Source organism: Pituophis catenifer, unplaced genomic scaffold (assembly GCF_029215685.1).
Source record: "Pituophis catenifer annectens isolate HBS135680 unplaced genomic scaffold, rPitCat1.0.hap2 SCAF_1, whole genome shotgun sequence".
NCBI classification, from domain to species: domain Eukaryota; kingdom Metazoa; phylum Chordata; class Lepidosauria; order Squamata; family Colubridae; genus Pituophis; species Pituophis catenifer.
The window spans coordinates 331,745,006-331,769,233 of record NW_027256881.1 but is presented as its reverse complement, the minus strand read 5'-3'; the positions used below and the strand labels follow the sequence as shown (position 1 = coordinate 331,769,233).

General features: G+C 42.1%; 1 protein-coding gene across 2 annotated transcripts in view; it reads left to right on the top strand.

Moving 5' to 3' along the window:
* The window catches only part of RANBP3 (RAN binding protein 3), a 35,401-nt gene extending 14,944 nt beyond the window's left edge, over window positions 1-20,457 (top strand). The window contains exons 3-16 of one of the 2 annotated variants that reach the window (XM_070943519.1): window positions 2,413-2,449; window positions 3,237-3,323; window positions 4,292-4,357; window positions 4,494-4,586; window positions 6,389-6,495; window positions 6,980-7,096; window positions 8,769-8,872; window positions 9,019-9,097; window positions 11,178-11,280; window positions 12,741-12,865; window positions 15,236-15,326; window positions 16,308-16,450; window positions 18,962-19,142; window positions 20,182-20,457. In XM_070943519.1, coding sequence (XP_070799620.1) covers window positions 2,413-2,449; window positions 3,237-3,323; window positions 4,292-4,357; window positions 4,494-4,586; window positions 6,389-6,495; window positions 6,980-7,096; window positions 8,769-8,872; window positions 9,019-9,097; window positions 11,178-11,280; window positions 12,741-12,865; window positions 15,236-15,326; window positions 16,308-16,450; window positions 18,962-19,142; window positions 20,182-20,225 — 1,377 coding nt within the window. In that variant the 3' untranslated portion in view covers window positions 20,226-20,457. Of the gene's footprint in view, window positions 1-2,412; window positions 2,450-3,236; window positions 3,324-4,291; window positions 4,358-4,493; window positions 4,587-6,388; window positions 6,496-6,979; window positions 7,097-8,768; window positions 8,873-9,018; window positions 9,098-11,177; window positions 11,281-12,740; window positions 12,866-15,205; window positions 15,327-16,307; window positions 16,451-18,961; window positions 19,143-20,181 lie in introns of both variants that reach the window. The other variant, XM_070943510.1, reaches the window with a different exon arrangement.
* Window positions 20,458-24,228: the final 3,771 nt, after the last annotated feature.

Sequence of the window (24,228 nt, the reverse complement as noted above, 5' to 3'; positions counted from 1 at the left end):
AGGAGGGGTGTCACGTGGGCACAACGAGTTGTGCCCATAACCACCCGCGCGGCCGCATTCTGGACCAGTTGGAGCCTCAGGGTGCTTTTCAAGGGGAGCCCCATGTAGAGAGCATTGCAGTAGTCCAGTCGGGAGGTGACAAGGGCGTGAGTGACTGTGCGCAAGGCGTCGCGATCCAGAAAGGACTGCAACTGGCGGATCAGGCGAACCTGATAAAAATCCCCCCTGGCCACGGCCGTCATGTATTCTTCTAAAGACAGCCGTGCGTCCAGGAGGACACCCAGATTGCGAACCCTCTCTGTGGGGGGTAAAGACTCACCTCCAATAGTCAGCGATGGCACCAGCTGACTATATCGCGTCACCGGGAACCACAGCCACTCAGTCTTGGAGGGGTTGAGTCTGAGCCTATTTCTCCCCATCCAGACCCGCACGGCCTCCAGGCAGCGGGACATCACATCAAGGGCATTGTTGAGGTGGTCTGGGGTGGAGATGTACAGCTGAGTATCATCAGCGTACAGATGGACTCTCACCTCAAAACCACGGATGATCTCACCCAGATCTCACGGATGACCCAAATAGTCAATGGGGAAGCCAGATTCATTTAACAACCATGTTGCTAACTTTATAACTGCAGTGATTCAACAGCTGTGGCAAGAAAGGTCGTAAAATGAGGCATAACTCACAGCAATAGAAATTTTGGACTCAATTGTCGGAAATTGAGGATTATTTGTAAAACAGGAAATGCTGAAAGAAAATGGGATTGTGTTTATTTCTCATCTACATAGAAGGAAGAAAAAATACCTTGTTCTGCAGATTTTGTCTGTAACGATGAGACCTAGTTTATCATTGTTTGTGGAAACAGTTAATAATTGGACTCACACATAATTTATTAGAGTAGTAATAGTGATTTGTTGAAATATTGTAGTAGACTGATTTGCATTTAATGTTAATCCATTAATTACATTTGTATCATAGTAACACTAAATATGACTTGGTGGTGTTATGTGTATACCTCACTAACGAGGATATGTAGGAAGAATATACATTATTTTTACAATCTGAGTAGATATCTATTTTATGTAAGATTAGTAAAACAACTTTTAAGCGATATATAATTTTAGTGTTTTTAATGGATTTAGTAGAAGATTTTCTCTTGGCTAATAGATTGCTACTTTCTCTTTAATTATATTCACCTGAATTTTGTTTGTGAACTGTCTTATTCATGTTTATTTTCAGCTCCTTTCATGTTTTGCAATGTTTAAAGTGAAGGAGACCTTATTCTCTCACAAAAGAAATATTCCATTTTGAAGGTGAAACCTGCAGCAGCACTTGTATGCACTACGTAAAAATGTAAATTACCTTTTGACACATATCCTTATAAAAACTGCACACACTAGGAAAACCTTATGTTCTTAATTAGAGAAGAACACCTAAATTTGATTCACTATGACAGAAGTCATTATTTCACTATGACAGAAGTCACTATTTTAGTTTGTATTGATCTTTTATCTTTGTAACTGTTGAATAAAATCATTATTTTTTTAAAAAAAGAAAGAAGTACTCTGTTCTTTCCACAGGAGGGCACCTGTCTTCTAAAATGATGTATACCAGTTACAATTTGTCTCTAGTCCAAGAAGCTTTAAAATATAAGCAAAAGTTTCTGTTGCTCAGGTATTGGAGATACATTTTGGATTAATTAATTCAGCTTTAATTGATTACCTAGATTTCTCCACATAGTCAAAAAATTTGACTTTCTTTGGCTTTGTTGGCTTTTCCTCCTGGGTTCTTTCTCGTTACCATTTTGCTGTCATCAGTTAAGAACAGTTAAGAAGAGTGTTGCCCAAACTCCTTTTATTTTCTTCCAACCAATTTTTGATTTATTGTTATAACCCCTTTAAATTGAAAGCAGATATTATTTTGCATCTAATCTACATGTATTAGGGCTGGTACAGTTCATAGATTATTCAGAAAAAGTGCTTTAAGAGCCCATTAAGTCTGAGTCTAGCACCTTATTGCTATTTAGGTGTTTTTTCAAGCTTCCCAACAAACTCGGGGAAAAGTTGTAGCTGCTCTAAGAATTTGACTCAGTAAAGATAATGTGATTCTTAAGGTTTGGCATCCAAAGGCTTTTTTCTGAATAATTTTTGAAGCAAGCACAGACTTATTACTTAGCAATGCGCCACATTAAGATGTAACATGGGTGTCCAACTGGTGGCCCGCGGGCCGGATGCGTCATGTGTGGGCCACGCCCGCTCCAGCTCCACAAAAGGGAAAAATGTCACGAAATGTCACATGACGGCAACGTGACGCCGCAAGTTTGACACCCGTGATGTAACATGCAAAAAAAAAAGTCAGGTAGCATTATGTTTTGTGATAGAGTCTGATTTTTTAATATAAATGTATTTGTTGCAGAGATCAGCAGATGAGTCAAGTCCAGAAGATGGGGAAGGTGAGAAAGCTCATTCCACTTGCCTAAAGAATCCAGAAAATCCCTGAATACAAATTAGTACATTTCTCACCCTGCCTGGCTGTTTATGGGTGTAAATGCATTTATTTTGCAGAGGAATTCCAGTAGCTCGTCTCCATGTTTTAAGAATTTTGACCTCCCATGTCAAAACAGACCCCATAATCTAATGCAAAGTGCATATTAAAAGCACCGCTGAACATTGAACAAAAGCCAGCAATATTTTTCTAGCATTGGTTAGCTTAACAGTGAATAGTTTTCACACTAATAGCGTTTTCTTGTATTGGACTAGTCATGTAGTATTTAGAGCAGGGGTCTCCAAAGTTGGCATCTTTAAGACTTGTGGACTTCAACTCCCAAAATTCTTCAGCCAGCCATGCTGCTGGGAATTCTGAGAGTTCTGGCAACAGCTCTTAAAGTTGCCAAGTCTGGAGAAACCTGACTTAGAGAAAGAACATCTCTGAATAGGAAAATTCCATTTAGTCTTCATGGATAGTTGACGTCAGTAAAACCAATTAGTAGCAATTGCCATAAGTTAATTGTACACTGATGTAAAGAAGGGATGTAGCAATGCTGATCTTTGAAGTAAGTTAAAGACAGAGTTCCTCTGTGGATAAATATCTGTGAAATGACCTTGTCTTTGAAAACATGATCAGTCAATGAGAATTAGCTATTGCAGGCCTATTTAGCTGAGTTCCATTTGAGGGGTGAGAATCCAATCAGAATTGCCTACTATATTTCTACTTCTTCTGTTTACTGACTTTCCCTACAGAATCTGACCGAGAAGATGGGGGTTACTGTCCTCCTGTAAAGCGGGAAAGAACGTCTTCATTAACACAGTTCCCTCCTTCACAGACAGGTAAAGAAAAAATAATTCCCAGATCTACCTCTTTTTTCCCCATTCCTGTTGTCTAGCTTTGCCTGAGAAAGGAATGCATGTTTAAACAGTGCCTTGAGGAAGATTAGAGATAATAGGGACACAACCATTGTACGTTTAGATTTCACTTCATAATTAATGTATATTGTACATTTAGATTTCACTTCATAATTACATAAAACTGAATGAGAAGAAGGGATTGAATCCGTGGCCTTTTACATAAAATCTTTACTTAGACACATTACTCAGAAGAGTGCTGTATAAAATCATCAGGATGCTTGGCATTAGTCTAATAATATTGGCTGGTTCTGGTTAATTTTAACTGCATATTTTTATTAATTTTATTTCTTTATTAGAGTTTTATCCCACCTCTATTATTTTCAGCAATAACAATAGCACTTATATACCACCCTAAAGTGCTTTATAGCACTCTCTGGGCGGTTTATAATGTCAGCATATTGCCCCCAACAATCTGAGTCCTCATTTTAGCAACTTCGGAAGGATGGAAGGCTGAGTCAACCTCCAGCCTCATCAGAATCGAACTCCAATACTGCATTCTAACCACTGCGCCATCAGGGCTCCTTTTATAAGAAACTCAAGGCGAAGAATTTGCATAATACTCCTACTTTCTCCTCTTTGTCTTAACAACAGCAACAACAACTCTGTGGGTTGGATTGAGAGAGAGTGACTGGCCCAAATTCACCGAGCCGATTTTCATGCCTTAGGCAGAACTAGAACTCACAGATTCCTAGTTTCTAAGCCAGCACCTTAACTGCTACAACAAATCAGCTCTCTTTACATTATCATTACCTTTCAGTTTCTTATCTTTTGATTTTTGGGTCTTTTTCCTTTTGAAAAAATAATAACTGGGCAAAATATTATGAATCTTGGCCATTACCTCTCGCGTTGTACAGCTTGTGTATCTTATTTTTTATTATTTTGCATTATAGAGGAAAAGAGCTCTGGATTCAGATTGAAGCCACCCACTCTAATCCACGGCCAGGCACCAAGTGCAGGTAAGCAATGGCTTTGCGTGAAATGGAGGAAAAACAAAGATATAAGATAGTAGAAGGGTTTTTTGCTGAATTTTTCTTATTACCAATGCGAACAGTGCTAAAGGTCAAAGAGATAAAAGCTTGCTTTCATTTTCAGGAGTCCCAAGTCAAAAACCGAAGGAACAACAGCGAAGTGTCTTGCGCCCAGCAGTATTACAAGCTCCCCAGCCAAAAGCTTTTTCACAAACAGGCAAGTTAGTCTCTGTAATTGCTGCATTCAGCATGATAAATTTCAAGCTGGCAAGATCTTTTGAAGGAGTAAATGCCTTAAGTGTTTATAGGAGTCTACGATATTTTCAAATTCTATCCACTGTTTCGGGATATCCTAGCAACTGGATAATAGTATTTTAGAGGGTAAAAATGAATTTGCACAAATTATGATCCATATAGGGAAGGTGAAGTATGTAGCATAGCATATACTACCTTTGGCACACAGGCAGATATATATGAACAATGTGGGATTATACCGAATATTAGATTTTTATTAAAAATATTTTTTTAGGCTCTAGAAGGGTTATATTTGTTTTATAAATATTTTATTTATTTCATTTTTTATCCTGCCTTTATTATTTTTTATAAATAAGTAAAGACTATGAACATATTGCTTCCTCCTATTTTCCCCACAACAACAACAACCCTGTGAGGTGGATTGGGCTGAAAGAGTGACAGGCCCAAGGTCACCCAGTCCGCTTTCATGCCTAAGGGGGGACTAGAACTCACAGACTCCTGGTGCCTTGCCTGATGCCTTAACCCCAGACCAAACTGACTCTTTAATAAGCCTTCTGTCAGTGCACAGGATATGCACAGGATATGTGGAAAATTTAGTATAGTTTATAATAATGCACTACTATTAATCTTGTCATCGTTCCTATTACCCATCTCATCCCACTTATGACTGTATGACTGTAACCTTGTTGCTGGTATCCTTACGATTTATATTGACTGTTTCCTAATTCGATTTGACTGCTTATTTGTACCCTATGACTATCATTAAGTGTTGTACCTTATGATTCTTGATGAATGTATCTTTTCTTTTATGGACACTGAAAGCATAGGCACCAAGACAAATTCCTTGTGTGTCCAATCACACTTGGACAATAAAGAATTCTATTCTGTAAGACTGGAAGGCAAATTAGTCTTTTGGATGCTGGTAATAGGAAAGATCTGTAAAAATCACAGCAAGCTGGTTATTTTATAAGATGAAATAATTTGACTTTGTATAGAACAGCTCGCTTTTCAGTCCATGAAACAGCCTGCAAAGTGACTCACAAAACTACAATAAATCTCAATTTCTAAGTATCCAAGTGTAAATTGCCCCACAAAGCAGAATGTCACGTGTTTATCTAAAGTTGTGTGTGTATACCTGTGAGGGCGTGGGGTGTGTGTCAAGTCACAGATGATTGATAAAGATATACAAAGTAAGTCTGGGTTATGGAAGTATGTGCAAGGCTGCTAGAACCGTGTTATCTGGTACTGAGGAAATATTGGATGTGTCATTTTATATTTCTGTTTTTGAAAAAGAGAAGCATTGATCTTCTTAAAGGGTACATGTTGAAGTATATAACAGAAGCTGGAGCTGAGGAACAGAACTGAGTTTTCCTCATTTCCTCATTTTTGAGGACTGAGAAAGACATAACTTCATTGGGGCTGGAAATGTCATGAAGTCATCAAGTCTTACCACTTTGAAAAAAAAATTCAGTGGAGAGTGAATCCTTTGCAAAAGCTTTTCAGGTAATCTTGGCATGTCCTGTGTAGGGTTGTTTTTTTTATTATTATTATTACTCATCTGACTGACCCAATAAGGGAAAGAATGCTAGAATAGAAAGTTCCACTGCAAATTCATCTTACTGAGCTCTGCTCGCTTATTACATTTAACAGTGTTACGTACTAACTGGTCCAGCTACCTTGGCTTCCTAATGTGAGATTTACTGCAGGGTCGAAAAATAAAGATGCTGCAAGCCTTTACATCTTGCATGTTGTTTCTTGTCGCAGTTCCAAGCAGTGGAACCAATGGTGTAAGTATCCCTCCAGATCCTCTGGCTGCTACATTTGAACCCACAACTAATACCATACCGAAAAGTCCCGATTCAGACGAAATGGTGAGTCTGTTGATGGCACTTGGGAAATAGATGGAATCTGGGAAGGAGGGGGGGGGTCTTGCTCTTTTTACTTCAGCAAAGGGGTTTGTGTTGTTTGAGGACATCTGGTAAAGTCTTTTTCAAGGCGAATTGGGCTCCCAATCTTCCTTCCCATATGAAATATGAAAATGGCATTTTCTCTCCACTGATTATCCCATACCCCAGATTCCTTTGCTCTTCTGGCACAGTGGATTCCAGATAAACCAGTGAGGCACACAGTGGCTTGAATGTTTGACCTGTGAAGTCTGGCTTCGAGTCCATGCTGAGCCATGAGACTCTTAGCGTGACCCTGAAACCAGTCACATACACCCAGCATAGCCCAAATTGTTTTAATGGATTGAAGGGGAAAAGAGGGGTGGTGGAAATTACATTTCTAGTTTTCTTCACTGGTTTCCTTTTCTTGTGGTTATGTTCTCCCTCCCTTCCCCCTTTCTCTCTTGTTTAGGAGAACCCATGTCAGAAAAATAAACCCAACAATGCTTCACACACTGAAAAATGTGAAAAAGAGCAGAACACACAGCAATCCTTTGTGTTTGGGCAAAACTTAAGAGACAGAGTGAAGGTATTTTTCCAGTTTGGGTCCAGGTACTGCTGGTAAACGTTAAGGGAGCAATAGCTCAGTAGCAATGCCCATGTTGTAGGCAAAACTTTCCACTCCTGATGCCTTAGTTATATATTCTTGGGTGGATCATGGTGGAAAAGGAATCTTTTCTTTGCTTCAGGCTCCAGAGAGCTGTTGCCATTCATAGCCAAACAATGTATTAGATCAGGGGTCCCCAACCTTGGCAACTTTAAGACTTGTGGACTTCAACTCCCAGAGTTCCTCAGCCAGCAAAGCAAAGCTGGCTGAGGAACTCTGGGAGTTGAAGTCCACAAGTCTTAAAGTTGCCAAGGTTGGAGACCCCTGCATTAGATAAGGGATGTGCAGTTGTGTTTGATTTCTTTCAGTTGCCCTCTTCAGGTTAATCATGTGCAGACATTCCTGGAGAGGGCAGTGACGATTTGAAAAACTGTGCACGATCTACAGGTAGTCCTCGCCTTGCAGCAGTCCACGTAGTGACCGCTCAAAGTTACAATGGCACTGGAAAAAAAATTCACTTATGACCGTTTTTCACACTTTACAACCCTTGCAGCATCCCCATGGTCACACGCTTAAAATTCAGACGCTCGAACACCGACTTACATTTGTGACCGTTGCAGTGTCCCGGGGTCATGTGCTCCCCTCTTGCGACGTTCTGACAAGCAAAGTCAATGGGAAAACCAGATTCATTTAACAACTGCAGCGATTCACTTAACAACTGTGGCAAGAAAGGTTGTAAAACTGAGGAAAATTCACTTAACAAATGTTTCACTTAGCAACAAAAATTTGGGGTTCCATTGGGGTCGTAAGTCGAGGATTACCTGTATTCTCATTCTGTAAATTTGCAGTCAGTGAACTACCCTCATTCTGTAAATTTCTGCCAATCAGAAATCAAGGAGTGCTTTCCATAGGTCCTTATTTGTAATTAGACACTCAGGTGCTGTTATTAGACACCAACATGAAGCAACTTTTACTTAGCTTAGGCTTAGACTCCTTGTGACCCTACCTCATTAAGGAGAGGTGGAACTTAATGATCTTTGGAAATCTCTGATATTGGCTCCAGCATAACACAGGATTGGGGGCCACTCTTGAAGTATTTCTGCACCCCTGAGGGATAGAAATGAATCATAAACATCATTCTTAGAGCTGAAAATTATACATGCCTGCCTTGTTTTCTTCCTACAGAATGTCAGGCTCCGTTTCTACCCTTGATTTTGAGCCCCAAGTTTAATTGAAGTGTTCTTCTTTTTCGGTTCAGGAGCTATATTCTAAAAAACAATCTTCCTTCATTCCAGCTATTTCATAAATCAGAGCCTGTGAGAGAGAGAGAGAGCCGAATGAAAGGCGGGGTGGGGAGTAAACCTCTCTCTTTCTCTCTTTTCTCTCTGCATACCTGAAGAGAGTTGTTTGCAGAGTGGTGGAGCCTATGCAGAAGTTCCATCTCTTGAGCTCTGGAAAAAAAAAGGCTGTTGGGAGCCTTTTAGAGTAGCTGGAACCCCTTCAGAGCAGCTTCCAATCAGAGGATCCAATACTACTCTTAAGATGGACCAATGAGCTAACTAATCCAAAGCAATTTCCTGTATTTTATATACACTTGTGCTTTGTGTTGTTCTATGGACCTTACCCAATCTCAGTGCCACCCATCTTATCCCAGCTAGGAGATGAAGGGGATGAATCAGCTGATGTGCAAAACACCTGGCTCCCAAGCTCTGAGATGCCTTCTGCTACAAACTACTTCCTGCAGTATATCAGCTCCAGGTGGGGGAGAATGTCAGCAACTTCCTCGCTTTCACTGCTTTTCACTGCTCCTTCCTTTAAGCGAGGTGGCAGAGGGATGGCGGGTGCAAAAAGGCAGGGTTGGCTTTTTTCTGCCAAATTGAAAAAGAGCATTTCTCTCTTTCCAGCATAGAAAACTCTACACACAGTGCCGATGCTTCCAGCAACAAATTTGTATTTGGGCAGAATATGAGCGAAAGAGTCCTGGTAAGCATTGTCCAGCTTTGGATGGCTTTTATATTTTTGCTCTGGTCAATGAAGCTGCACTAAGGCTGTAAGGCTGTAAGTTCGTTCATTCCTGATCTATATTTTTGTAAACCTGCAATGATGCTGTGCAGCTGCAGTAACATATAATTCTTCTCCTGCCTATTATGTTTTCCAAACCCATATATTACATTCAGAATGAGGGTGACAGGCCAAGATCATTTTCCAGTCGAGTAGGGATTTGAGCCAAAAACCCAGGATGAGATACTACTGTCTCTTGGGATCAGGCTGCAATCTAACGGCAGGATGGAATTAGCACTCTCACCCATAGATGCACACATGCCAGTAGCAGCCTGTAGATGGTCATTTGTCACTCACACAGATATTAGATAGAGAATAGTAGAATAAGTATTGATGTTGTGGCCCCCCAGCAGCCAGCGGAGCTGACAGCAGATTCGTACAGTGAGGAGGTTGGGGAGGAACATGGGCCAGTCCTGGAGTCTGGGGAAGACTTTGCCTCAGAGGCAGAGATGAGGCCAGGGCAGTCTGACAGTTATCAGTTGCCTTTGGAATCAGACATCAGTGAGGAAAATGAACAGCTGCAGCCTGTTCCCAGTGTGCGCATGCGCAGGGTTGCCAGTTGAAGAGAACAGCTGAGGAACAAGGGTCGACTTGGGAGTAAGGCCACAGGTGGACGATGAATGGCCCCTCCCAGAGGGAATAAAAGAGGAGCGAATGGGGAGGAGAGTTTGCAGGAGACAATTAGTTTGCTTAATTGGTTCGTGACTCTCAAAGAATCCTTGCCAAGTTTTGAAGATATCAGCCTGGCAGCTCTCCAAGCCAGATAAGATCTGTGACTGTAAATGTTCTCTTGAAAAACTTTGTTGGATGTGAATGTGAGAAATTCACAGTAACTTAATAAAAAGGGGTTTTTGTCAGCCCAAGGAGTTTGCGTCGTGGTTTGGGAATGCCTAGGTCAGAACAATTGAAGCAAAGACTATCTTATAAATCAGTAAACAGCTGTTCCTCACATTTAGCCTTGCTTCATCTTTGAGTCGGGAGTTTAGGTACCAAATGTTTCAGCTTCACAAATAGCTCCACATCATCTCCGAGCCCACCAAAATCAACTCTTAGCTGATTTTGGTGGTCTCAGCTGTCAGCCAAGCCTGAGCTACACCCAAATAGATACTGATGATTTATTAGTTGGTTTGCTAAACACATATAGATTAACAGCTAGTTCTCCATTAATGACCACTTGTTCAGCAACTGTGGCTGGTACTGGTAAAAGAACCGTGGTAGCACAGTGGTTAGAATGCAGTATTGCAGGCTAATTCTGCCGACTGCCAACGGTTCGATCCTGATCGAATCAAGGTTGACTCAGCCTTCCATCCTTCCGAGGTCGGTAAAATGAGGACCCAAATTGTTGGAAGCAATATGCTGACTGTAAACCGCTTAGAGAGGGCTGTAAAGCACTTGAGGCGGTATTTAATTTAATTTAATTTAATTTCCAATTTATATATAAGTCTAAGTGCTATTGCTATTGCTATTGCTGATACTCCAAGTTCTGGCTGTCCCAGCATCCTCACAATCATGTGACTATGATCTGGGCACTTGGCAGCCAATTAGCAGTTGCAACCCTCCCTGTCGGCTTCCCACAAGCAAAGTCAATGGAGAAGTCAGCAGGAAAGGTCACAAGTCAATCTGGTACAAGTTATCCCCAGTCCTTCCACATTGTGTCAGTCACCCCCAGGTCCTCCCCACACCCAGCAGCAGCCACTTGCCAGCCTGCATACAAACTGCTTTCCCCCTGACTTTGATTGTAGGAAGTTACAAAGAGGTTCTCACTTAACGACCTGTGATCCTCACTTAACGATGGCAATGGGAACTGCCAAGATTTGCTATCAGCGATGCAGGCCATGTGATGGAACTTTATGACTGTATTGCTTAGCACTGGAACTTCCAGTCCCAAGGACCGTTCTTAACCAAGGACGGCCTGTATGTTGCAGACAAATAACCTAAGAAAGTGCCTTAAGCCTGAAATGTTGGTAATGGTTTTAGGTCCTGTTCTTTTTCTTTTTTGTAGAGTCCACCCAAATTGAATGAGATCAGCACAGACAGTAACAAGGAAAACACCACTGGTGACTCTGGCTCTGAATCTTCATCACAGGAAGCCACGCCAGAAAAAGGTAAAACAAACAAACTGTTCAACAACTGTTCATTGTTAAAAACTCAGCTTCTGGCAATCCCCCTTCCCGCTCGCCCCCATCAGGCATCTCTGTCTCCCTCTCCCCCTTCCCCTTTGTCACTCTTCCCCCCCATCTCTTTCTCTCTCTCTCTCTCTCTCTCTCTCTCTCTCTCTCTCTCTCTCTCTCTCTCTCTCTCTCTCTCTCTCTCTCTCTCTCCCCCTCCCTCCCTCTCTCTCTCCCCCTCTTTCTCCCCCTCCCCGTCCCTCCCTCTCTCTCCTGCTAGAGCAGCTTCTGTCTCACAAACCACTTATGGCCCTTAAGTTCCATTATCGTAACTTTCAGAAGCCCCTTGTGACTTAAGTGATGAAGATATAACAAAGTACCATCACTTTGAAGTAGGATACTTGTGAAAACTGTTTAAGATAATCATATCAGATTCAGAACATGAGTAACTTGCACCAACAAGGTCTTCATTTTGTTTTTAGAAATGATAAACATTGTTACTTTACTATTTTAGTAAATGTATTATGGTGCCCACTCCAGAAGACTGGGTAGGTTAAAACATCCACATTTATAATTTAAAACAGTGTTTTTTGTAACACAAGTTGGATTCCTGGGCTGGAATACGTCATGGATATTTACCATCCCAGCAATAGACTGACTATTCATTAGTTTTGGTGCTTATAAATCAGTTTTATTGAAGCTATTTCTGTTGCTGGGGGGCAGGGTGTGGGTGGGCTAAGTGGGTTAATTGTCGCTCTGTGGTTCTTTTTGCTGCATTTAATTCATTTTAAACAGAATATACAGTATATTTATTTCTATACTATAACAAATTTAGTTACTAAATTTCATGGAGAAAAGTTACTTTTGGGGGTGGTTTTGTATCTTCTATTCATCCAAGCTAGGCATGAATGGACACAGGTAGTTCTCGACTTACAGCTGTAATTGAGCTCAGAATTAAGCCACGCCAGTTAAGTGAAATCACCATGTGACCGCACCTGGTTTTATGACCTTTTTTGCCTCAGTCATTAAGCAAACCTATTTTATTCAATGGGTATTTTTTGCTCAAAACCAGAAGTAAATGTGGGAAACTGGCAAAAAATGTCTAAATTGCCGGCATGTGACCACAGGATGCTGCAAATGGCTGTATATGTGAGTTGTTTGCCAAGCACCCAAAATGTGATCACATGACTGTGGGGGAGGCACCTGTTGGAACTCCAGAACTGGGTCTTAAGTAGCTTTGGGGAGATCCGTTGTAACTTTGAATGGTCACTAAGCAAATGAGTCACTAAGCAAGAACTACCAGTATGAAAGAAGTTCCCACGGTCATAATGCTGTTTTTCTGGTAATTGATCACACTATGTTTATTTTCATTTCTAAAGCAAAATTTTGCTATATGTTTCCAACAGGTTTGGAAGTCAAGGCTTCCCACACATTAACCTCCTTCCATTTCTTTCCAGCCAATAATATTTCAGAATCGCTCGCTGAGTCCGCCGCAGCCTATACAAAAGCAACAGCCAGGAAATGTCTCCTGGAGAAGGTAGAAGTAATCACAGGAGAGGAAGCTGAGAGTAATGTGCTACAGGTGAGTAGGACCTGCAGAAGTCAGCACTCATCTCTTGCAACTCCCAGGATGTTTCTTTTACTTGGTCTTGCTTGCCAGGAGGGTGGGAGTATGCTGTGGAGAAAACTTGTGCACACACACACACACTTGGGAGCTTTACAAGTACAAGCCTGGAACATCTTCTCTCAGCCAATCTTCAGAACAGGCACAACCTTAAATCTGGCAAAAACTTCAGGGAGTTAAAATTGTTAGTTTTTTCTTTCTTTCAAAGGTTCTACATGTTAAAAATCTGCTTGGTATGGCATGCAGGTAGTCCTCGACTTACGATTGAGCCCATAATTTCTGTGGCTAAGTGAGACAGTTGTTAAGTGAGTTTTGCTCCATTTTACAACCTTTCTTGCCCCAGTTGTTAAGTGATTCACTGCAATTGTTAAGTTAGTAACACGGTCACATGAAGTGAATCTGGCTTCCCCATTGACTTTGCTTGTCAGAAGGTCGCAAAAGGAGATCACACGACCCCGGGACACTGCAACAGTCATAAATATGAGCCAGTGCCAGGTGTCCGAATGTTGACCACGTGACTAAGGGGGTGCTGCAACAGTTGTGTGAAAAACGGTGATGTCACTTTTTTCGGTGTTGCTGTCACTTTAAACAGTCACTAAACAAATGGTTATAAGTCGAGGACTATCTGTACAACCCCATGCTTTAAATACTAAGTCTTGTCCTCTTGCTCCTTGGACCAACAGAAAAAGAGTGCTTCTTTTTCCAGCCTTAATGTTGGTACTTCTGCTCCACGTTCATGTAACAGCTTCTGCTCTGGAACGCTGTCCAGTTAGATGCTCTATGCAAGGATATCCATCCCAGTACAGCTGTATGTGATGACCCAGGGCACAGCACAGAGGCAGCAAAGGCAGCTGACAGTTCAAACCGCCCCTTTATTGCTCCAAATTGCCTCAAACGCTCCCATGTTTCTGGCAAGTCCCAGAGCAAAGTGATCTCACACATACACACACACCTCCAGCAGCCTCTGGTTGCAAGTAGTCCAGCACAACATCTGCAAAGCAAGAAATCCAGCAGGGCAAGTCGAGGAGTCCAGGAAGCAAAGGAGCAAGGCAATTAATCCAGAAAGCCAGAAAGAATGCAAGGAATCCAGGAAAGCTTAAACGTCAGCACTCAACACTCCATGAATTCAGCGTTGGTTCCCGAAAAATGCCCCTCCCCACAGCATCTCCTTAAGTCTCAGTCCCCAGGTGTGCCTTGTGAAGAGGGGTGGGGCACTCTCCCCCACCCTGAGTGGTCGGCTCAGTCTGCGCTGTTCTCGCCTTCTCTCTACTCTCCATGCTCGAGGATCAGGAGGAGGTGATCCTTGCTCATTGCCTGAGCTCTGTCTCTCACGTTCACTGCTTAGCCTCTTTTGGTCATCCTGTCCCCCTTCCTCCCTGCCTACAAGCCGTCCCAACCCTGAAATGCCCTGGCCTGACTGGGCCTGCTCCTCCCCATTTTTCTCCCAAGCCAATGAAGCTACCCCCTCAATCTCCCGTCGGCTCCAGTTCCAGCTTGTCTTCCCCTGCAGATTCAGCTCCGATGGGGGCATCACACTGTGCTGAATCAGACCCAGAGCCCCCTATTCCAGCGTTTTGTTTGCAGTTGTGATTAGCCAGTTGTTTCTGGGGAACTCCCAAGTGGGGTGTGAAGTTGTGTTCCTCTTCTTGTTTATGTCTGAGGTTCACACCTCACTCTCAGCTGTAATATGTGTTGCTTGTTTGTAATTTATCCATACATCACAAGTAAACAAATTATGACTTAGTAAGAGTTATAATGTGTCTCAACCTCAGCAATTTGAAGATGTGCGAACTTTAGCTTCCATAATTCTTCACATCTTAAATTTGCCCAAGTTGAAAAACACTGCTGTAAGCTGACCATAAGAGTTTACATTTAGGTATGTCCACTGAGGCTTGACAGAGTCATGTAAACAATATCAATAATTAATTCTGCTTATGTAATTCAGAATACTGTTCTATGACTTGCCTGTTGCTTTTTTTAAAAAATTCTCTTTTTAAAAATTCTCTTTCAGTATCTAATATCTGTTATTAACTGCCATGGAATGTAGAAGTACCATCCTTTTTTGCAATTTCTGATATATCTCCTTTATTTTGTTTGCTTTAAATGCTACTTTATCGGATACATAGATGAGAGGGATCGTGGAAAGTGTTTCCATTTTTCTTACTAGGGAGAAATAATACTTTTTAATTTGGAGAGAGCACGAAAACCCATTTTTCAAATGCATTGGAGGCTTTGCGGTTTGTGATCTCCTCGTTTGCTGCCTTCGTTAAAGTTCTCCAGCTAATGTTTCTGTTACAGATTCAATGCAAGTTGTTTGTCTTTGATAAGAGCTCCCAGTCCTGGGTGGAAAGAGGCCGAGGGCTTCTGAGGCTGAATGACATGGCGTCTACAGATGATGGGACATTGCAGTCACGCCTGGGTAAGAGGAAAAGATGCCAGAAACCTAACCAGCCAACCAACCAACCACTGCAGGAACCTAGATTGCAGTTGGATCCAATATAGTCCTGGATCCATTTCCGTGCCACCCAGTTGTTATGGACGGGCATACCAACATAGACATTTGTAGCTTGCAGGAGTAGCCTGTGGCATCAGGTGCCCTTGTGATTAAGGCTTGTTGGTAGACAATGTGTTTATCCACATTTTAATAGCTGAGCATTTTTAGGATGCCAGTCTTGTTAAAGGAATAAAGAGGATGTGGGGGGGGATCAGCTTTCCAGAATGTAAATTATGTAAGAATACATGAAATTGGTTTATCTTCTGACTGTGATTGTTGAACGATATCAGGATGATTTCTTGCCATTCTGTGAGAGCTATATAGTATAAGTCAATGTTTCTTGATCTCAGCAACTTTAAAGACATGTGGACTTCAACTCCCAGTCACAGTTGCTGAGGTTGGGAAACATTGGTCCAAGCCCTAAGATAAAATATAGCACACTTAAAAGCATCATCACTCCTCGAGAACATTTGAAAAAGTTCAGCCAACTGCATCCCTCTGTAAAACGTTAAGTGTGATGACCTTTGCCTGCCCCGATGATTGGGAGAATGAAGTACCTGGTGATGTCATGGGGTTGACCTTGGTGGAGACACAGCATCAGCTGCTTTTGAATACACACAAACCACCTTTAGGATGGATGCTTTACTTAATCGAAGCCAAGAAGAAAGAACACATCAAGCTTAGTACTATGTCTTGAACAATCTTCCAAATTTCCTTGCTTCCTTGGGGTTGTGGGAATTCCATCTTCCTGCTGTAAGAACTGCCAATTCAGGGGGTTATACTACAAAGGTTTGTGGATTTGGATTTATATGAGTGCTGTAGTTACTGTTTCTGAATGCAGGCATTTTTTTTTTTAAAAAAAATGGTTGACCGTGTGTCTTTCATCTCCGTGGTACTTTCAATTAGTAATGAGAACACAAGGCAGTCTGCGATTAATCCTGAACACCAAACTGTGGGCTCAAATGCAGATTGATAAAGCCAGTGAGAAAAGCATCCGAATCACCGCCATGGACACCGAAGACCAAGGAGTCAAAGTGTTCCTTATATTGGTAAGGCCACGGATTGAGTCCGTGGATATATTTGAGAGGACATTATGCGAAGTCTTGCATCATAGTTGCAACTGGAGGTTACCATCCATCATAATTATCCATTTACCAAAATGCTGTCTGCAGGGCAGTCCCTAACACCCCTGTTTCTTTTGGCTTTTTTCTTAGCCAATGGGTACTTTTCCAATCTAAACACTGGTGTGCAACCACTATTTTATTTATTCTTTGATTAGATTTAAATCCAACATTTATTTTTGGTTAGCTCAAGGCCACAAGCATACCTAATGCCACGGGTGGGCTTCAAAAATTTTAGCAAGGGATTCTCTGCCTGGTTGCTGGGTGGGCGTGGCCTCGGCCTCCTGCACCACGGTGGAGGGGGAGAGTTTTTGCCCTCCCCGGGCTCCGGAGGCTTTTGTTGAGCCTCCGGGAGGGCGAAAATGGCCTCCCCAAGGTTCCAGAGGCCCTCTGGAGCCCGTTTCCGACCTTTCCGAACTTCCGGTAGGCCCGTTTTTCACTCTCCCTGAGCGTCCGTGTGCACCCTGAACTTACCTACATCCAGAACGGGCCACGTGGGGACTCAGGGGAGGGGTGGGCAGGCCCAGCCAGGAGTGGGATTTGGGGGTTCTCCAAACTGCACAGAATCTTAGCTAGAGGTTCTCCCGAACTCCTGCAAACCCCCAGCAGCCCACCCCTGCCTAAAGCCCCCTAGCTCCTACTTTTCAACAGCCATTCTACAAGGTGGGTTGGACTGAAAAAGAATGAGGGGGTCACCAAAACCACCCAGCCATCTTTCGTGCCTAAGGAAGGAAGAGCCTCCCAGATTCTGGCCCACTAATTTAACCACTATACCAGACTTTCTCTCCTGATTTTCTTAGAAAGCTTGCAGGGGCCTGTGTGAGGTCAACAGCCCTCATGAGGCTTGACCCTAAGCTTTGCAGCATGCCACTTTCTCATTTTTTTAAAAAAAACCAAAGCAAATCTTATTTTCAATGCACAAAACTCATTTGGCAAAAAGCACAACCGGCACCAAGTGAAGTGTCCACATGCACATCAGGAGCTCCAATGTATAATAAGAGAAAGAATAAACCCAGATGTTGTGGCTTATTAGTTACAGGTTAGGGTTGGGGAAACTGGCCGCTATGATTTGTTTAATAACGGATTAAAACAGGTTGTAGTAAGCCGTCTGTGTAAATCCAGGTAAGGGGTCCGTCTGTGACATTCCTTTCGAAAGTTAAGCTAATCAAATGCTTCTCTATAATCAAGGCAAAGAAGGGCATCTTCCAGCTAGGATTTAGAATTTAGATTTTCTTTGAAAATAGAGATCCTGCGTCGGAGCTTTGGTTAATATGCCAGAGGCCCCATTTTTATTCATTTGTCTAAACTCCTCTTCAATATGAACCAATAAGAATAAAAATAGATAAATAACCTGCAAGAGCAACATAGGGTTCCAGTTGGAAGGCTTTCTTTTTTACCACTAAATGATGGATGGATGGATGATTGATAGATGATTGATAGACAGACAGACTGACTCCCCGACTGATTGCAGAATCCAAATTATAGCATTTCTAGCAGGTTACTGTCAGCCTCTATCTCAAGGGAAACCCCCAACTTCATAGATAATTAGTTCCATGTTGAATTGCCCTTACTTGTTAGAATTTTTTCTGATTTGCAATCTATCACTTTGTCACCCAAATCAGTTATTTGTATTCTAACCTCTGGGTTGATAGAAACAGATTGTGGCCTAATTATGTGCATCCAATGCAAAGAGCCCCCATCTGTTTATCTAAGAGAGGCCTCACGAAGCAATGCTTTTGAATACCATGTTTTCCTGAAAACAAGACCCTGTCTTATATTTTTTTGAACCCTGAAATAAGAGCTTGGCCTTATTGCCATGCACTCAAAAGCCTGATTGGACTTATTATCAGGGGATGTCTTATTTTGGGGGAAAACAGGGTACTGTGTGGAGATTCCATTCATCTCGCTGTTAATAGCTGCTTTCGTGCTTCCTCTTCCTGCCCTGCATTGATTGGGCCACTCTCATTGTGAAAGCCTTTCAGATGCACAGATGTCAGCATTGAGTTCTTCAGCAATTAGATCATATTTTTGGCTAAATGGACAAAGGGGGCGCAATGGCTCAGCAATTAAAGACGCTGAGCTTGGCAGCTGCAAAGGTGACAGCCTGGGTTCGAGACCCAGCACCGTGGACAGGGTGAGCTCCCAGCTCCTGCCCACCTAGCAGTTTGAAACCATGCAAATGTGAGTAGATTAATAAGTGCCACTTCTGGGGGAAGCTAGTTGTGTTCCGTTCGCCTTTGGCGTATAGCCATGCTGGCCACTTGACCATGGAAAATGTCTTCGGACAACGTTGGCTCCCTCGGCTAAGAAAAGGAGATGAGCACCGCCCCCTAGAGACCAACACACCTGGGCAAGGGAAACCTTTACCTACTTGGATAAATGACTTGTCAGTTTGCAACCCTTTTAATGAGAGAATTACTGATTCTCTCTGAACTTTAGGCAAGTTCTAAAGACACAGGACAGCTGTATGCAGCTTTGCATCATCGAATCCTGGCTTTGCGGAGTCGTGTAGAGCAAGAGCAAGAAGCCAAAACTGCAGCACCAGTGCCGGAAGTGACACAGTCCAACGAGGAAGACAGTGATGATGATGTTCTTGCCCCTTCGGGATCACCTGGAAGTGGTAAGCAGTTTCTGGGGATAACAGGTAGCCCTCGAATTACCACCATGATTGAGCCCAGAATTCCCGTTGCTAAGCAAGACAGTTAAGTGAGTTTAGCCCCATTTTACCACTGTTCTTGCCACCGTTGTTAAGTGAATCGCTGGGGATCTTAAGTTAGAAACATGGTTGTTAAGTGAATCTGGCTTCCCCATTAACTTTGCTCACCAGAAGGTCGCAAAAGCTGATCAGATGACCCTGAGGCAGTGCAACTGTCATAAATGTGAATCAGTTTCCAGGCGTCTGAATTTTGGTCATGTGACCGTGGGGATGCTGCAATGATCATGTGTGAAAAAGGGTCATAAATCAGGGTTTTTTTTCAGTATCGTCGTAAGTTGAGGGCTACCTGCATTCTGTTCAGAACAATTGATGGGGATACTTCCAGTCTTGGGATCATTCTGATATTTCCCTGATGAAATGTCTAAAGCATGTCTCAACCATGAATAACAGTTTGCAGGATGTTATCACCCTGGTAGGTCTCTCCTCAAGAATCTGCAGACCCGATTTTGACTCAAGATATGGGAATGGAAACAAAGCTAATCATGGGAAGACATTAATTTTTTATTCCAGTTTCACATTATTGAGTTATTGTAAGGATGGTGTTTGTTCAGAGATTATTTAAATTTATGTCTTTACATTTTAGAACAAAATGTAAGGAAATTTTAAAACAACCTTAGATGTGGGCTTAAATGCATTGCAGCCTTGTATAATATTTCTGCTAGTGTTTTCCCAATAGGTCTGGGATCAGAATGTCCTATCAGCGTACGTATTGGACAGGGTAACAGCAGTTTGGAATTTAGCATTTAGAAAACCTGTCATACTATGTTTTGTTGATTTGGATTTAATATTGAAAAAGTAGACTATAAATTGCTTAATCAAGAATGAATTAGTAAAATGGAAATAAAAACTGCCTGGACTAATGGAAGAAATTGATTACCATTGCAGATAAGCAATGGTTCTACAATCCTGCTTTGAACCCAAACCTCCCTGTTTCGTATTGCAGGTCCCACCGATGAAGTGGATGGGCAGACAACCAGCAGTACATAGCGGCCACGATCCAGACCACTTGGAAGAGCAGCTGCCAGAAACCCCCTTTCGCAGGGCCCTTTGTGAGACTCATGCCCCAGGCCATCTCTTGCTCTGGACAGCAACAGAGGCTCTGAGATTTAAGAACTCTGCATCCCTGTTCTGGGTTTTTTTTTTTTTTCTCTGTGTGTGTGTTGAATTTTTTTCAGGGGGGCTGGATCAGTTGATTCCATATTAAACAAAAAACAAAACACAGCAGACTTTGGACAAAACTGGCTGAATGTGATTTTGGGACATTTAATTGCTCATCATATTGATGAGCAGGGAGAAAAAGAGTACCATTTCTCTCCCCCCCCCAAACTTGTGATTCATTGTAGGGGGCAGGTTCACCGAGACTTGCCACAGCTTGCCCGTAGCACCTCTTTGTCTTGCCATACACATTCTTCCTCCGTCCCCCAACTCCAGTAGCCGAATGGCCTCTGCCATGGATCCTTCTAACACAGTCTCTTCTTGCCTAAAAAAATCCCCGTCGCCCACTCTGCTTCCTGCATCTCCCGCCGTTTCTGAAGAAAAGTCGGATTTCAACTGGAAGACCTTTTCTTTATCAAAATAATAATAATAATAACAATTTTTTTTGGGGGGGGGGCCTTGGAAACTTTGCTGACAACAGTGTGGCTCGTCTGAAGAGCATCTCTTTGGGGATTTAATTTTTTTTTCATCCTGGAAGTTAAAAAGAACACAATAAGACTTTTGCTGAATTTGTGGATGGGGCGGAAACACTTTAAGCTCTGGAGTGGGAAAGGGGGTGTGTTTTTTGTTCTTTTTTTTTAATTATTCTTGTTTTTATGCTAACAACTCCTTCCTTTCTCTGGTTATCATTATTGTTGCCATTTCGGGACTTCAAATGTGGCGATAACTTTTTTTTTTTTTTTTTTTTTTTTTAGATTTTAATAAGATACTCTTGTGTGTTGCAAGTGGGCCCCTTCTGTTTTGTACTGTTATGTTTCTGTTACTATTTAAAGGAGAGTGAAGCCACTGTGTAAATAGACATCCCGACACAGGCACACACGTGTACATATATAACAGGTATTCGTATACCAAGTTGTTTTTAATCCTTTCAAATAACCTTTTTTTTTTTCCTTCTTGCCTTGCCAAGGTGCTTAACAGCTGATTAGGAAACAGCTGCCTTGTTTTCCTGAAAACAGGAGGGCTGCTTTTCCAATCTTGGCCAACTACTAAAAAAAATAAAAAAAATAAAAGGTATTGCTTTGGGCACTTTCTCTTGGTCAGTAAGCATCTTTAGTTTGTGCCTAAACTCAAATTACCTAAGTATCAACCTGGGCTGTCACTGGCTCTGTGGGTTTGTTTGATTGAGATGTGTCCAGAGAGGGCTCTGTTGAAGTGGGAAACCTCTTTGAATAAGATCGGCTTTAAAAAAGGACTGTTTCTGGCTTTAGCTGGAGCATGATATAAGTACGTTGGGCTGCGACATCTTTGGGCAAAGACCATAAAGACTTGGAATGCTTTGGTGACTTCCTGTTGTGGACTCTGTGGAGTGGCACATCTATCAGAACAGGAGGTTATCACCAGTTCCGTAGAAGAATCGGTGGCCTTTTTTTCCCCTTCCTCTTGGCCTTGATGGGGACCACTACTCGGTTGAACTCCCAAATCTGAGCCATTTGCAATGAAGATGGTAACACAACAGTCGGGACAAGGCACCGTCTGATTCCACCTGAGGTTGAGAAGCGAAAAGGCGGCCTTCTTTTCATCTTGTCAAAGGGAGCCCTGAAACCAAGAAGAGGGTGGAAGCCCTTTTTCCAATTCTGTCCACTGTGGAAAAACAAGGAGGACATTGTAATATGAAGTTGCTGAGTCACAGAAACAACGGGGAAACATAGGCAGGTTTTAAACTCTGCCTCCTCTGTGTAATGGATGGAAATTCTCATCGGGTCTCCGAAGTCTGTCCTGGAGTCGTTTCTCCCGTCTTTGTCACTTTGGAAGAGCTTCAGGCTGACAAAAGTTTCTTCTCGCTCTCCCTTCCTGGGAGAGAAAGCAGATGGCCATGCATGGGTGCAGCCTTCTCCGGATTTTTGTTTTGTTTTGTTTTTACTTAACCTTTCTTTCTCTCCCCCTTACGTTTCAGTTCTCAAATGCACCAGATATGTACATACCAACCGCCTACTGAATAATAACACTGAAGACTGATAACGATTGTAACTCTTGGGCAGTTGTGCTGCTTTGAGGGAGAATAATTTTCCACTTTGTGTTAACAAGACACTTCCCCCTCACCCTTTTAAGACAGGTTCATTAGAAAAGTGGATGCACATCTGTTGTTTTTTTTAAGTTACTTTGGCATAACAGGAATGAGTGGGACGGGAATAGGGTATAATTTTATTTGCCTTTGTTAAAACATCTGGAGCTAAGGGGATCCTGCCATTGGTATGCATGTGATTGTGTGAAAGGGCTGGGTGGGATTGTGTGTATGACATTTGAAGGAGGCACCCAAAGTCGTCCAGGGTAAGAGGCTGGCTGGTTTCTCTAGAAGCGTTAATATTCAATGGAATGTTTAAACAGTTACCCACAGAGTTCATTTTTAAAAAAACAAACAAACAAAATCTGGCAGCTATTTATGGACACAGTGGTTTGGATTCGAGTGATTTGCTGTGGCAAAGAGAAGGAGATTCTACGTTTCATTCTAGGCCAGCCACAGGCTGTATTCCTTGCACAGTGACTGTCTGGAAACGCATTTTGGGCGCTTTCCTGAGATGGAGAGTTGGCTGGGCCAGACACAGACTTTATAAATTTGTTTTCTTCTTCAAGCGGTTAGCCAATTAGTGATAAGTAAAAGAAAACAAAACAAAAAAAAAAACCAACAACAACCAGACAACACCCATGTGTTTTGGAAGATTTCTGTACAATTGTCATATCAGATGTATTTGGAAATTACATTAAAAACTTGTAACAAAAGTCCTGCTGTGTGTAATTCTGTGATACAAGGAGAACAGCAGAGGAGCATAGTTTCATTTCTTGTGGAAATGTGTGATTGTGTGGGAAGGCTCTTAACTGAGGAACTCTCTGCCATCTTATGGCCATTAATGAAAGTGCCTCCAAAAAGAGCACGAAATTCAGAAATGAGGCGATGGGTTTGATTGTCGGTTTGATTTGTGAAAAAAAGAATACCAAATGGTTGCAGAAATGACATTCAAGTCTGGAAAGCTGAAAATATGAAAAAGAAATTTGGGAACAATTCCACTTTGCGCTAGATAGTAGTTGAAGCTTTAACAGGCTTTCAAGACTGATGTCAGCCCTTTGAGATAGGCAAGATCGGGGAAACGAGTTGACAGAAACCTTGAAATGTACTTTCATGCAGTGTTTTTCAACCTTGGCGACTTCGAGATGGATGGACTTCAACTCCCAGAATTCTATGCTGGCTGGGGAATTCTAGGAGTTGAATCCATCCATCTGCAAGTCGACAAGGTTGAGAAACACTGCATTAATATATTTTGGGTATTGTAAACAGAATCTTGAAAGCCTGTCAAAGGCCTTTAGTGCAACCTATACCTAAGGCAACGACACCATTGTTACTGGTTCCTTTCTCACACTTTCTAATTTACTAAGATTCAAATATCTTTAATGGCTTGGCAGTCATTTTCCCTTCTCTGAATCAAACTGACATTCCATCACAAAGGATTTGTGAATAGTTAAAAGCTCAGTGGCTTTCTTGGAAGTATCTCTTCAGCCATTTCAGGGAACAAGTTCTGTTTTTTGTATCAGTCTGAAATTGGTATTGCTATTAATAGAACAACACCAATTAAGTTTATTTAAAACAATAACGGGTCCTTTAAGAACAAAGTTAAAAGGGCTATGTAGAATCCAGTTTCCTGCCAGTCATTTCTGTGTCCTGTGTCCATTTCTCCTTTGGAACATTTGGCTATTCCCTTTTAGAAACGGGAAGCTGGATTTAGAAATATGCTGGGATCAGATCTGGTTATATTGTTTCAGACACAAAATGAGACTTTGTTAC